The sequence below is a fragment of the Oncorhynchus masou genome, chromosome 27, assembly GCF_036934945.1.
Source record: "Oncorhynchus masou masou isolate Uvic2021 chromosome 27, UVic_Omas_1.1, whole genome shotgun sequence".
NCBI classification, from domain to species: Eukaryota; Metazoa; Chordata; class Actinopteri; order Salmoniformes; family Salmonidae; genus Oncorhynchus; species Oncorhynchus masou.
Genome location: NC_088238.1, coordinates 23,726,673 through 23,739,809, shown reverse-complemented (window position 1 = coordinate 23,739,809; position 13,137 = coordinate 23,726,673). Strand labels below are relative to the sequence as shown.

The window sequence follows — 13,137 nt, the reverse complement described above, 5'->3', positions numbered from 1 at the left end:
GTCTGTCCCTAGACCACCCACTCAGCCCAGCAGACTGCAGCCCACCTGGTACAGGTCCTGTACAGAGCACCCAGATTATGTCCAGTAGATTGTATAAAATACCACAGATGTCACACCTGTCAAGGGTCTACACAACGATTACATCAGAAACATTCTCTATATTTATGTCATGCATGCATACATGTGCTCCTCAAACTGTATAGACACTTGAAAAACAAGGCTTTTTACTTTGCATCAAAGTTGGTGAATTAACCGTTTATTTTTTTATAGCAGGTGAACGATTAACTACCTACTTGTGGAATGCACTTGATGTTTAGAGTTGTTTCTACCTGGGCAGTCCATGGTGTTAAAATGAATTAGCGTTATTTAAACAGTTATGTCAATGAAAAGGTCACGGCACCTGATTTCTTTTTCCTGTTTGTGGTTGTTGTGGACATGTTTGTCTGACCGCCGTTAATGCCTCAATTGGACATGCACTCCTTCCTCAGCCTCTCTCGTGTAATGGACTGGGGTGTGACGGTGAATCCCCTCTAATCCCTGACAAGGTGTTTAGGATGTTTAACCTGCTCGCTTGACCTGAACCTCCGTCTGACCTCCATGACCTTTGCCCTGAGGATGTGATGGGATCATGTCAGCTACCACCACTGCTGCAGCAGCTTAATTCCACTCTTCTGTTCTGTGCTGTAACATCTTCCTCAATTGACAAATATAGACATCTACCATCCGTATAGAGCCTGGAAAGCAAAGAAATTTAAAACTGTCTTAGAATGACTGACTACTTAAACTTTGCTACTGACTCACAGGCATCCATATGTGTCTGTCAAAACTCCTGTGACCCCGTCTGGGTGGCAGTATAGCTAGTTAACACTTTAATCACTGGGTTAGACCCTTGTTATCTGTAACAGTGTGTCTTTACAATGGGTTGCATTCTCATGGCTAATGAGGGGGTTAACTCCCAGCCTAACTGAAAGTGTGTCATCACAATGTGTTTCACCACGGGACTTCCTCCACCACAACTCCTTAATCAATCAGACAGCCAGTCAGTTCCTTTTTTTTCTCACCTGAAGGGATTTACCTGACAAACAGAAACACACCCAGAGACACACACAACACATTGTAGAGGCAGGCGCACTCCCTATGATAGGGGTAGGCAACCCTGGTCCTAGAGGTCCACAGGCACGTCATGTTTTTGATTTAACTGACCTGGAAGACCAGGTGTGTTGAATGTAGGCAATCACTGAACTGCGTAATTAGCTCTGTTGGTCAGGTGTGGTGCCTAGTTGGAACGTCATCCTGCAGTACCTGCATCACTCCAGGAACAGGGTTGTCTTCCCCTGATCTAGGTGGAATTCATTTCAAGTCGCTCAAAGTCTCTAAAGGTTCATCTCTAAGGGCATACTGTAAAGATGCAGTACTGTACTTGTCTAGAAAACAGATGTGATACTTTTTATGTGCTATAAAACACAATGCATTCCACTATGGCTGCTGTGTGGTTGGCTAAGATGGTGGGACTGAGAGTGCATTGAGAGGAGAAGCAGGGTTGACCTGCAGCGGAGCGTGTTATGAGGCATCTCCAGCCCAGCGGCTGTGTGAAATCCCCTCCCAGGGAACAGCAGCTCCACACCCTGCTCTCTGCCTGGACGGCGTGGGCAGAGGATTTGCATGGGCAGGGAGCCCACACTGTTACTGATCCCCTTTTAATTGGCGGTGACAGAGAACTCTGGAGCCTAGGACTGAGGGGGTGGAGCTTGAGGGTTGTCAGTCATATTTGCACACACACCTCACTGATCCATACAGGACTATTTCCTCTACCTCTAATCTGGTTCAGAGAGGCTATCCCTGGCATTGGCCTACACTATCTCTGGTTATCCATGTCTAATGGAATCCCTGTGATAACCCCCTGAATGTAGGGAATCAGAGAAGGTGGTCACTCTGGTCCTGACTAATGTATTGTTTGTTGAGTCTTGTGTGGCTCAGTTGGTAGAGCATGGCACTTGCAATGCCAGGGCTGTGGGTTTGATTCCCACATGGGACCAGTATGAAACATCTATACACTCACTACTCTAAGTTGCTCTGGATAAGAGTGTCTGCTAAATGACAAAGAAAATACAAAATAATTCAAATAAAAAGGAGTTAGTAGATGGATTGATCCAATGGACTCCCATAGTCCCTTTTTAATGCTTTAGTTCAGATGTGTTGGATATGCTGTTTCACATAATGCTTCAGTTGTCCTGTATACCGTATGCCACCTCTGCAGAGATGTCCACAGGCTTGGCTGCTCTGACAGTGGGCTGTGACTCAGGGGACCTGTCTCCCTGTCCCGTGTGCAACTCCTGGACCGGTCGGATTCTGTGGAGCCCCACTGGCTCGCTGGTCAGGACATGTACTCCCCAACAGAAGACGGAACAAAAGGCCACACAGCGGCGCTCAGAGCCAGAAAACCTCTTAGTCCAACGCTGTATACTACAGGTATCCCTGATTTACAACTCAACACCCAACCCAGTCTGTGATTCATTTGCGTGTCAGTGAATGTGATTGAACTGGCACATGTCTTTATATACACACTGTGTTTGAGACATTGTCTCAGTAAGATTACTAGATTAGTAGACTCCTTCGACAGTTTCTTTTGACAGTTACAATGAGCCAAACTATGACCTTTGATAGAAACAGCAAAACCGTTGATTTCACAACAGGGAAAATCCAGACAGAGGAGTATTCTGTAGAATAGGCTGGACAGGGGAATACCAAACAGCGTTATGGGTGTGTGCCTGCCAGTCGTTGGCCGGCCTTGAGAGTAATGTCTTTACAGTGTGAACCGCCTCTCATCTGCTCCCAGGCATGCTGCTGCAGCATCTTAACTGAAAGGCCATAAAGATATGGAGGCTCATTTCTGGCTTTGGCAAAACGTTTTATTGGGATATGATATGCCATATTAATAAAGATCAAACCGCCTCGCGTTGATCATTAACCTGGAGACCTGAGCCCAGACACACCGACAACTAGTTAAAAATATCTATTTTAACAATGGCACAATCTGGATGTGATTATGCCTGTGCGGCAGGCGCACATCAGTCTGGGTGATGCAAGAAATGGCATAGAAAGTAGAACAAACGTCCAGTAAAGTGGTGAAAGGAACGTAAGTGGTCGATGAGCAAACAGTTGGGAAAAAGCACGTCCTATTGTAGTTTTATAGGCAAACAAAGGATGTGTAACTTGTTTTCCATGACATTGACAGTACTAATGCTCAGTGTGATGCTTCTCCTCTGAATTGGCAATGGCCTTGAATACAGTCATTGAATCAAACTAAATCCTCTTCACTCGTTGACGTATCACTGCGGCCTGCCTGGAGATGTAGACATTGCAGGGAGCTCGTCTGTCTGTCTGTCCTCCTAGGTGTGTCTCCAGAACAATGTTTTCCCATTCTGTGTTTGCACCTGGCATGCTTCTGCGAGACAGGTGCTCCTCCATGTTTTTTTCCCCCCCTCTTTTTATATCAGTGTTTGCAGAGAGATTAGGAACCATACTTTTGACTAATACATGGCATTACTCATATCGGTGCAAGCACTCAAACACAAAGGAAAACCCACACGCAAGCGTGTACACCGGGCACATTGGCACGCGCACAGACTATCTATCCAGTTTGTGTCTTCAAATTGGTGTGTGTGTGTGCATGCCTGTATGGATGTGTGTGTGTGTGTGTGTGTGTGTTGTCAGGCGTCCTGCAACCCCTCACAGCTGGCAGCTGTGGAGACGACAGTGTGTCTGAGAGGTGTGTCACCACAGGCAAAGTCCAGGGACAGGGGGACCACACAATGGTGAGTGTCTGTAGCCCCTCCTCAAACTACCCCTCACAACAACTCTCCCTTGTAGCTTTCATCCGTCTCCTTAAATGACTATTGCACATTGTTGTTTAAACACGGACTATGTAAACACACAGACACTGACTGAGACAAAGACCTCTATTTACAGTATAAACTTGAACTGGCGTGAATTTGTAACTGCCATTCCGGATCAAGCAGCCAAATTGTTGTTGATAATTGAAACACACTATAACAACAGTGAGAGAAGCGTTCAGTGCAGCAGGTGTGTAGTTAATCAGTCACAGGCCACCGGAGGGAGAGGCTGGTGACTGTACCAAAGAGCAGACAGCCTATTTACACCACGCTCCACTCAGCCCACTGCTCTATCCAAAGGGGGTCCACTCACTGACACTTAGATGTGGCTCTATACAGGGGGGACTCTTTTGGAGGATGCACCGCTGGTGGGATGGATCAGACAGGGTCAGGGGTGAGGGGTCAGGGGGTAAACGCAGCGCTGCGAGTGCCGCGGTGCAGTGGAATGGATGCAGGTGCTCCACGCGATAGTCTATTCATCTCCTCTTTATGATGGAGGAGAGAGCTTCCTCTGCTCTCTGAAAGGCTCAATGTGTCTTATAAGCCCCCTGTGATTATGTCTAACCACAATGAAGCGTTCTGAGTACACGGGGCATGATTCATGTTAGGCTATTTGCATAATGGACCACTACTACACCACAGGGTTAGAGTCTAGTGTGCTGGTACGGGATTTGTACCTCATTATGTGGTTATAATGTTTGTTTTGTTTTTTGTAATAGTCATGCTTGATTGTTCAATGTAGTTTGAACACAGGTCAGACTGAATAATGTGATCGTCGTGTCGCGGTTTTATGCTTGTGTTTTCAGCAGTGCCACACCGAGGATGGTTCCAGGTCACCGTCGTCGTGGATCAGTGATTCCAGTCCGTCAGGCATCATATCCGGATCCACCAGTTCCCCATGCGAGTCCTGCATCATATAACTCTTGTCACATCCACACTTAATGAACATGATCGCTTAACAACCTTAATGATTTGATTTCCTAAATCGTTGTGCTTCAGCTTGCTCTGCATATTATGCATTCGACCCTTCTCTCTGAAACGAAGCATTCAGCTCAGGAAACGCTTAACAGCTATCTTTAATCAGTCAATACCTACAAGAGGCTGTCCTTAACATGAGGGTTTGGTCTCCGTAAAAGCCCCCTCTGTCCATACTAGAGCGGGTCATATTCAAAGCCATTGTGTTCTTACTGTCACCGCTGTGTTTGGCCGTGTTTCTCTGCGTCCGGTACACTTAAGCCTGATAATCCTCCGTAGAGCCGGCTGGCGAGCAGAGTGGTCCTCTCCTGTGTGGCCGTCTTGTGTACACTGATGAATAATGGGTTCAAAGGCAGAGCAAGTACTGTAGGACCAGAAACACAGAGAAAACAGGCTTCACAGAAAGGAAAGGGAAAGGAAGGATCAACTGGGTTTGACTTACCCCCTTCCCATTTCTCTCTCTTCTGTGAAACAGAGAGATACATTTTTTAGCTAAAACTTTCCCTCTTTCCTCTCATCACGTTCTTCTTTGTCCTTTTTGTACTTTCTCCACCTCCACCTTCACTATATCTGTCCTCAGCCTGAGATCATACCATGTGTTTTAACGCTGAGTGACTCCTGTATTAGTCATTGTGTTACGTTGGCCCTAACCAAATCAAATTTATTTATAAAGCCCTTCTTACATCAGCTGATATCTCAAAGTGCTGTACAGAAACCCAGCCAAAAACCCCAAACAGCAAGCAATGCAGGTGTAGAAGCACGGTGGCTAGGAAAAACTCCCTAGAAAGGCCAGAACCTAGGAAGAAACCTAGAGAGGAACAAGGCAATGAGGGGTGGCCAGTCCTCTTCTGGCTGTGCCGGGTGGAGATTATAACAGAACATGGCCAAGATGTTCAAATGTTCATAGGTGACCAGCATGGTCAAAATAATAATCACAGTGGATGTCGAGGGTGCAACAGGTCAGTACCTCAGGAGTAAATGTCAGAGTAAATGTCAGTTGAAAACAGCAGGTCTTCGACAGGTAGCACGTCCGGTGAACAGGTCAGGATTCCATAGCCGCAGGCAGAACAGTTTAAACTGGAGCAGCAGCATGGCCAGGTGGACTGGCGCAGCAAGGAGTCATCAGGCCAGGTAGTCCTGAGGCATGGTCCTAGGGCTCAGGTCCCCCGAGAGAGAGAAAAAGAGAGAGCATACTTAAATTCACACAGGACACCGGATAGCACCCCGACACACAAACTACTGCAGCATAAATACTGGAGGCTGAGACGGGAGTGGTCGGGAGACACCAATGGCCCATGGCTCGCTGTGTCACGGCTCAGCGACAGCACCATTACAAACCCAGTTGTCATACCTGTGATTCGGCGGCCATGCATGAAGGCCACCGTGCTCAGCCGTTAACTACGACCAAGGCCACAGCAACTTTTAACATGTCCTATTGGCTCCACTGCTTGTTGTCTGATGTCAGGACACCATGACTGGTGGGTTACACTCACTGGTCAGATACCAGGAGCTGTGTCACATGACTACATCTATGTCAACTTACAGATGGGGGATGGGGTGGAGTCCGAGGGAAGTGACCAAACCTGCCAGGCCCCTACCTCCTTAAAAGACAGGGGTGAGTGACATTTTAGTGAGATGTCTTAATGTGGGATAGTAAAGTTTTCCCACTGTATTATTACCTCTATTTTACACGCCTGCAATGGAACGCTCATAATGCTCATTGGACATAAGACAGACGTTTGTTGTGGTGGAGACCTAAACATCCCGAAACCCCAAAAGACGGTCTTATTTACTGCAGCTCTGCGAGAACAAACTTGTCACATAAAAAAAGATCATCCCAGGTATCCTTGGTGATGGTCTGTGTGCTCGTGCACAATGACCTCTGGGAGGCCAAAGACATGGTCAGAGCCCAGGAGAGGGTCATGGGGAGGGCGCTGAGGGGTCAGCCCCGGGGTCAGCGAGACTTTGAGAGGTGCCCAGTGTGTGGAATGGCTTTGTGTGGCCATAGGTTAGGTGAAATTGGGTTTCCAAGCGGAGGAACGGCGCTGTTAAAACTCTCAATAGAGCTCCCTAAGTAGTCTATAGAATGAAACTGTTAGAACTCAATGTGACACTATGGGGACAGCATTGTAGGGTGACAGCATGGCGTTCCAGTATGAATTTACGAATCCAATGGACTTTGACCTAAAAGTATGTATGCAAATAAAGAATATACGACAAATGTGAAATACAGACCTTGTTGTCGTCATTATCAGTTTTTTGTTAAAACAGTTTTATAGCTTTATAATGTGGCTTGTTCCAAACAATGTCCACCTGTGCATGAACCACTAGGTAGAATACAGGCCAATGGCACTTAGGCCAATGACTTACCCAGTCAGAAACATCATGCAATAAGATAAGTCAGTAAGCTATGTGGTCTGTCCCCAGTGAGCTCTCTGATAAGGTCTTTGTCCCTCTCTCTGTCATAATTAATTCATAGGTACTATAATCCCCTTCATAATTGTTTCATGACTGTTTCAATTCGGCCCCGTCACTCCTGTGTTTACCCCAGAGTTTAGCATTCAGCTGTGACTGAAGACGTTAGCGCCCTAAGTGAATATCGTTATGAGCCGGGGCCACAAAGAGGACTAATCTGGACTGACCCTGGTAGATTGTTCCGGAAGGCTTCGGGGAGCCACTAGCTGGACAGATTAGGGCCGGTGAAAAAGAAGGGAAAGACACTGGAGCAAAGATTAGTCGTGTTCCAAGCAGGATTGCACCCCCCCCCCCCACTCCCCTGAGGACCACACACTGACAATGTAGCTGTGTCACCATTGTCTCTAAACCACTGCTACTGTGGGCTCAGCGGCCATTGTCTCCTCCAAAATCCACCATCGTTTTCTCTCCCTCCTTGCCCTTTTTCAAACCTGGATTCATCCAGGCCCTTTGATTGGCACTTGTCAGCGGCTGATAGAGAGGATGACGTGTTGGAAAACGAACCGGCCAATAAAGGAGACCTGAAAAGGCCAATCCCTCCCCATGAATAATAATCTGGAAGGATTTGCCTTTTTCCTCCACCCCTCCCTTTATTCCAGCCTTTCTTCTGGACAGATAGAGGAGTCCAGGCTCTGGGTGGCATCGGTGAATGGCACTGATTGTCTCACTGACGCTCATCCCTTTCTCAAACACACAAAGAAAAAGATACAAGTCCGACCTTCTTGCCTCCTTCCTGGTGGACTGGATGTTGGGGTGTTTCTGTGTGGAGGAGCAGTCGATGTGTGGATTTTTGTGTTCAGGGGCAGAGCCGGCCAGAGGGAGGGTGGTGTGTGACTTTCTCTTTTTGTCTTCGGTGGCCTTTTCGAGATCAGGGAGGGGATTTGATTTGGCTACACACAGCCAAATCCAGCTATCTGCCACGATTCAGATGGCTCTGTTGGTATGGTAACCTGGTCTGTGTGTTTTAGATGGTTTCTAAGCAGGCCACTGTCTTGTTTCCAGCTTGAACTGACCAGTAATCACTCCCCAGCATTCACGGATTAGGCCATGTTAGAATAGGAGCTGTCAGAAAGGAAGGTACCACATCATGAATCATTTGGGCAAAAGCTTTTACTTTGTATCAAGCATGTCTCAGAGTCACTATGTTTAAAATGACCAGTCTAGTTGGGTACATCTTGTCCAATAATGAACAGAAATATATTATGCAATGTGTTTATGTAAGATGTTAAAGCGCTTGCACAATTGAAGCAGTTGGAACTAACATTTTGTCACCGTTCCTTCTAATTTCATGGTGTATAGGCATGCATTCTATACAGTATGATAACATTTGTATTATCCATCTCCTTGGTCCTTCCAATTTTGTTTAAATAAATCATCTGAACATGATTGATGTTGCACACAAATAAATATTCTAGACCGAATGATAAATTCTATGTTGTATCGGTGGACAGTATCTTACTACCCAGAAGCCTTTGACATTGAGAATGGTGCCCGACACAGAAACTGAAGTAGAGATGTGATTGTGTTCACTGTGGTGGAAGACGGACTGTCAAATGAGACATGACTATATCCATCTGAGCTGCTGACCTCTGACCTTTCACACAATGTAAGATGACAGTCTGTGACGCTTTTGATGAAAGATAGATCGAAACCCTATCACTCTGTTGGTCAAGCTTTCTCCCGATCGTAATGTCTAATGAACACCATTCTAATGCTGAAATGCTTGAAACTCATTTGTTTTATGTGGTAGTAACACAAGTAACACTTATGGTAAAGAATGACTACTATATATTTCTTTTATATATATATATAAGGAAATTGTACAAACAATCCAAGTGTCAATGTAGCGTGAGTCTTCATTGATGGCACTCTTTGTTCCTGCGCTTCCAGGCCAGGAAGTGCATTATTCAGACTTTTCATTGGCAGATAATGGGACTCCTAATTGGGGGCCAGTGCCAAATCGACTGAGTGGTTAAGTTTCTCGAAGGGAGTGTCCCTCTTTCAGTTAGGATGTGTAAAGAACAGAGGAGTGGAGATGTGATGTGACTGGGATGTTTAGGGAGGACAAAGAGGTGAACGTGTGTTTGTGAGGGGGGACAAAAAGGAGAAGTGGTTGCAAAGTGATTTCTTAAGTAGCAAGATAGATGTACTCAAATGCAGAACACCTAGCATGTTGACTTTCAAAGTGCTTTGTGGAACTCTACTAGGCACACAATAGTAATATTGAAATTAGGGGCTCAGCATCATGAAAATACAATAACCAGTGAATGAGCACCAGAAACAAGAAGGTACCGAACCATAACCATAAACCGTGTTAGTTTCATAGATCTGCTAATGGGGATATGACTGCAATATGACGACTTCTTATTCTCCATCTCTGTGTCCCCATCCAGGCCCCAGCCCAGACCAGGGGGTTCCAGTGAAGGAGGAGCCTGGTTGCCCTGTTCGGGGGGAGCGAGGCTGGGCTTCTACAGGAGCCAGGAGAAGGCCCGGGAGGCTGGACTTCCACAGGGGCCAGGAGAAGGCCCGGGAGGCTGGGCTTCCACAGGGGCCAGGAGAAGGCCCGGGAGGCTGGACTTCCACAGGGGCCAGGAGAAGGCCCGGGAGGCTGGGCTTCCACAGGGGCCAGGAGAAGGCCCGGGAGGCTGGGCTTCCACAGGGGCCAGGAGAAGGCCCGGGAGGCTGGACTTCCACAGGGGCCAGGAGAAGGCCTGGGAGGCTGGGCTTCCACAGGAGCCAGGAGAAGGCCCGGGAGGCTGGACTTCCACAGGTGCCAGGAGAAGGCCCGGAAGGCTGGACTTCCACAGGAGCCAGGAGAATGCCCGGGAGGCTGGACTTCCACAGGGGCCAGGAGAAGGCCCGGGAGGCTGGGCTTCCACAGGGGCCAGGAGAAGGCCCGGGAGGCTGGACTTCCACAGGGGCCAGGAGAAGGCCCGGGAGGCTGGACTTCCACAGGAGCCAGGAGAAGGCCCGGGAGGCTGGACTTCTACAGGAGCCAGGAGAAGGCCCGGGAGGCTGGGCTTCCACAGGGGCCAGGAGAAGGCCCGGGAGGCTGGACTTCCACAGGAGCCAGGAGAAGGCCCGGGAGGCTGGACTTCTACAGGAGCCAGGAGAAGGCCCGGGAGGCTGGACTTCCACAGGGGCCAGGAGAAGGCCCGGGAGGCTGGACTTCCACAGGAGCCAGGAGAAGGCCCGGGAGGCTGGACTTCTACAGGAGCCAGGAGAAGGCCCGGGAGGCTGGGCTTCCACAGGGGCCAGGAGAAGGCCCGGGAGGCTGGACTTCCACAGGTGCCAGGAGAAGGCCCGGGAGGCTGGACTTCCACAGGAGCCAGGAGAAGGCCCGGGAGGCTGGACTTCCACAGGTGCCAGGAGAAGGCCCGGGAGGCTGGACTTCCACAGGAGCCAGGAGAAGGCCCGGGAGGCTGGACTTCCACAGGTGTCAGGAGAAGGCCCGGGAGGCTGGGCTTCCACAGGGGCCAGGAGAAGGCCCGGGAGGCTGGGCTTCCACAGGGGCCAGGAGAAGGCCCGGGAGGCTGGACTTCCACAGGGGCCAGGAGAAGGCCCGGGAGGCTGGAGTGCATAATGAGGGAGAAGGAGTGAAAAGGGGAGGCGAGAAAGACAAAGGTGCTAAACATCTACTCCAGACTCCAGGACAGCGGGCCCCTCCAGCCCAGCCACAACAGGGGCCGCTCCAGGTTTGAGGACTGTGAGTGTATCAGTGTATCCATCCACCCTCACACATTTAAAACCCCAAACTGCCAACCGACACATACTGATGATATGCCCACTGCCTCGTACCGTAAGGGAGCATGTTAGCAAAACGCAAACGCATCTACGCTCAACACTGCGGCCTCTCTACTTTAAAAAAATAATTATTCTCCCCAACACAATTTTCCTTTAGTCCAGAGCACAGCACTTGATTTCACCATTTCCATTAGCTGCTTTGTAAACAAGAGTTTACCCTGAAATTCTTCAGTTTCTCCCAAATGTCTACTTTCTGTCATGCCACCCATTGTCACTGCACCGAGCCTGGCAAGTCCCACAATGAGCCTGTACACCTCGGGTCAAGGTTAAGGGGGTGGGACCCCCAGAATGGTCACAGGGTCAGGGTTTCTCCTGTGTGCACAGCCACTTGTCTGATTGGACAGGTTTATTCAGCCAGTAATAAACCAAGAGGAAGAACCCTGCAGCTGTCCTTCCACACAACAAAAGAAAGTAGTTTTTTTTACCAATGATGAGCTTTTGTGTTTGTGTGTGTGGTGGGGAGAGGGAACTGTTTCTCTTTCATAAGTGTGTATTGGCTTCAACTATTTCTCAGTTCTCAGCTCGTTTTGTATTTTTAGCAGTCGTCTTCAAGCATCATGTTTGTCTGCTGGTGTTACTTTATGTTTTTCTTCATGGGTTTGTGTGTGTGTGTTTGCATGTGTGTTTGTGTGCTGCTGCCCCTCGCTCAGACACGTGTAAACGTGTCCCCTCATTATTGGCTGAAAGGCACTAATTGGCCTTAATTGGCGCCCTCTCGTCTGGCACTGACCACTGGCCAAAGCACTCCTAAAATAGAAACCCCTCCCTCATTCTTCCGCTCCTCCTCTATGCACTTTTCTCCCACTTTCTTCCTTTATTTCCCCACTCATCCATCCTTCCTGCCCCTAGACATTCACTTTCTCTAGAGCCTGTTTGTGCCACACTCCCTGTTTCCCAACGAGAGTACATGACTGGGCTAGCACAGTAGTAGATAGACTGTAGATTGTAAAAAGTAAGTATAAGCAATAACAGAGTGATGATTGTTTTCATACAGATAAGAGCGGGGTCAGGTCTGAACCTCAATGTTTTCCTAGTAGGCTAGGAACATACAATGCCTGTGTTGACTGAGTGCATGATTGTTATGGATAGATACACGAGGGATGACTAAGTGCATGCAGGGAGACTGGTGTCCGCTCGGAGCTCCATTGTGTGCTGTTGTCCCATGGAGTGCTGCTCAGTAGCTGTACCTGTGCTGCTGGCGTCAGTGACTCACTCTGCCAGGGTCTCTGATGAATGTCAGTGTTGATGGGGAACACCTGGCGGCCCCGTGACTGCACCACCTCAGCCCCGCCCCCTGGACGCCACTCAGCCTCCTGTGTATTAGTGTTCTATTCAGGTAGGTGGGGAATCCACTGCAGTCGTTTGCTCGGTTGTTTTCACCGAGGTGAATAGCTTCTCAATGAATGAGCAAGGGAGACCAATCACTTAGAAGAGAGGGTGTGTGTGTGTGCGTGTCTGCACACATGTGCTTGTGTCTGTGTGTATCTGTGTGTGTGTCGGTGTGTGTGTGTGTGCCCATGAGCTAGGGTACAGTGCCTTTATGTAACGGCTGTTTGCTCAGCCTTTGGTCTAGAATACCTGTCTATTTACCATTAGCGCCAAACGACTGGACAAACAAACAGCCAACCTATTGATGAGCATCAGCGTGGAATATGCACGTTAGCTGCTGATTATTTTCAAAGAGAGCAGAGAAGGAGAGAGGCAGAGAGCGGCAAAGTGAATCTGTCAAAGAGTCTATTATATGGTGTCTGTTCAGAGAGGGCCCTCCACAATGGCTTTATTAATGGCATAATGTCAAGGAGAGCCTGTGAAATAATAACACATCATTTGGCTTTGTCAGCTTATCAGTACAGATCAGTTATAGCAGATGATTAGAGGCTTTGAGGACTTATCTTTGTGGATCTGTGTGCGTGCGTAGCAGCGCTAGGTGATTGGATGTAGGCGTGTGTGTGTGTGTGTGTGTGTGTGTGTGTGTGTGTAAGCGTGTGAG

At 48.4% G+C, this 13,137-nt stretch overlaps 1 protein-coding gene across 1 annotated transcript; it reads left to right on the top strand.

Annotated features, from left to right (window-relative positions):
• The first annotated feature begins 6,721 nt into the window (after positions 1-6,721).
• On the top strand, positions 6,722-10,926 carry LOC135515417 (filaggrin-2-like). The gene is made up of 2 exons (XM_064939091.1): positions 6,722-6,821; positions 9,737-10,926. The coding sequence occupies exons 1-2, from the start codon at positions 6,722-6,724 to the stop codon at positions 10,924-10,926; spliced, it is 1,290 nt and encodes a 429-aa protein (XP_064795163.1).
• The last annotated feature ends 2,211 nt before the right edge of the window (positions 10,927-13,137 follow it).

Coding starts and splice junctions, on each gene's coding strand:
- LOC135515417 (XM_064939091.1), top strand. CDS start 6,722: ATGGTCTGTGTGCTCGTGCACAATGACCTCTGGGAGGCCAAAGACATG. Junction 6,822..9,736: donor GCTGAGGGGTCAGCCCCGGG/GTCAGCGAGACT, acceptor GTCCCCATCCAG/GCCCCAGCCCAGACCAGGGG.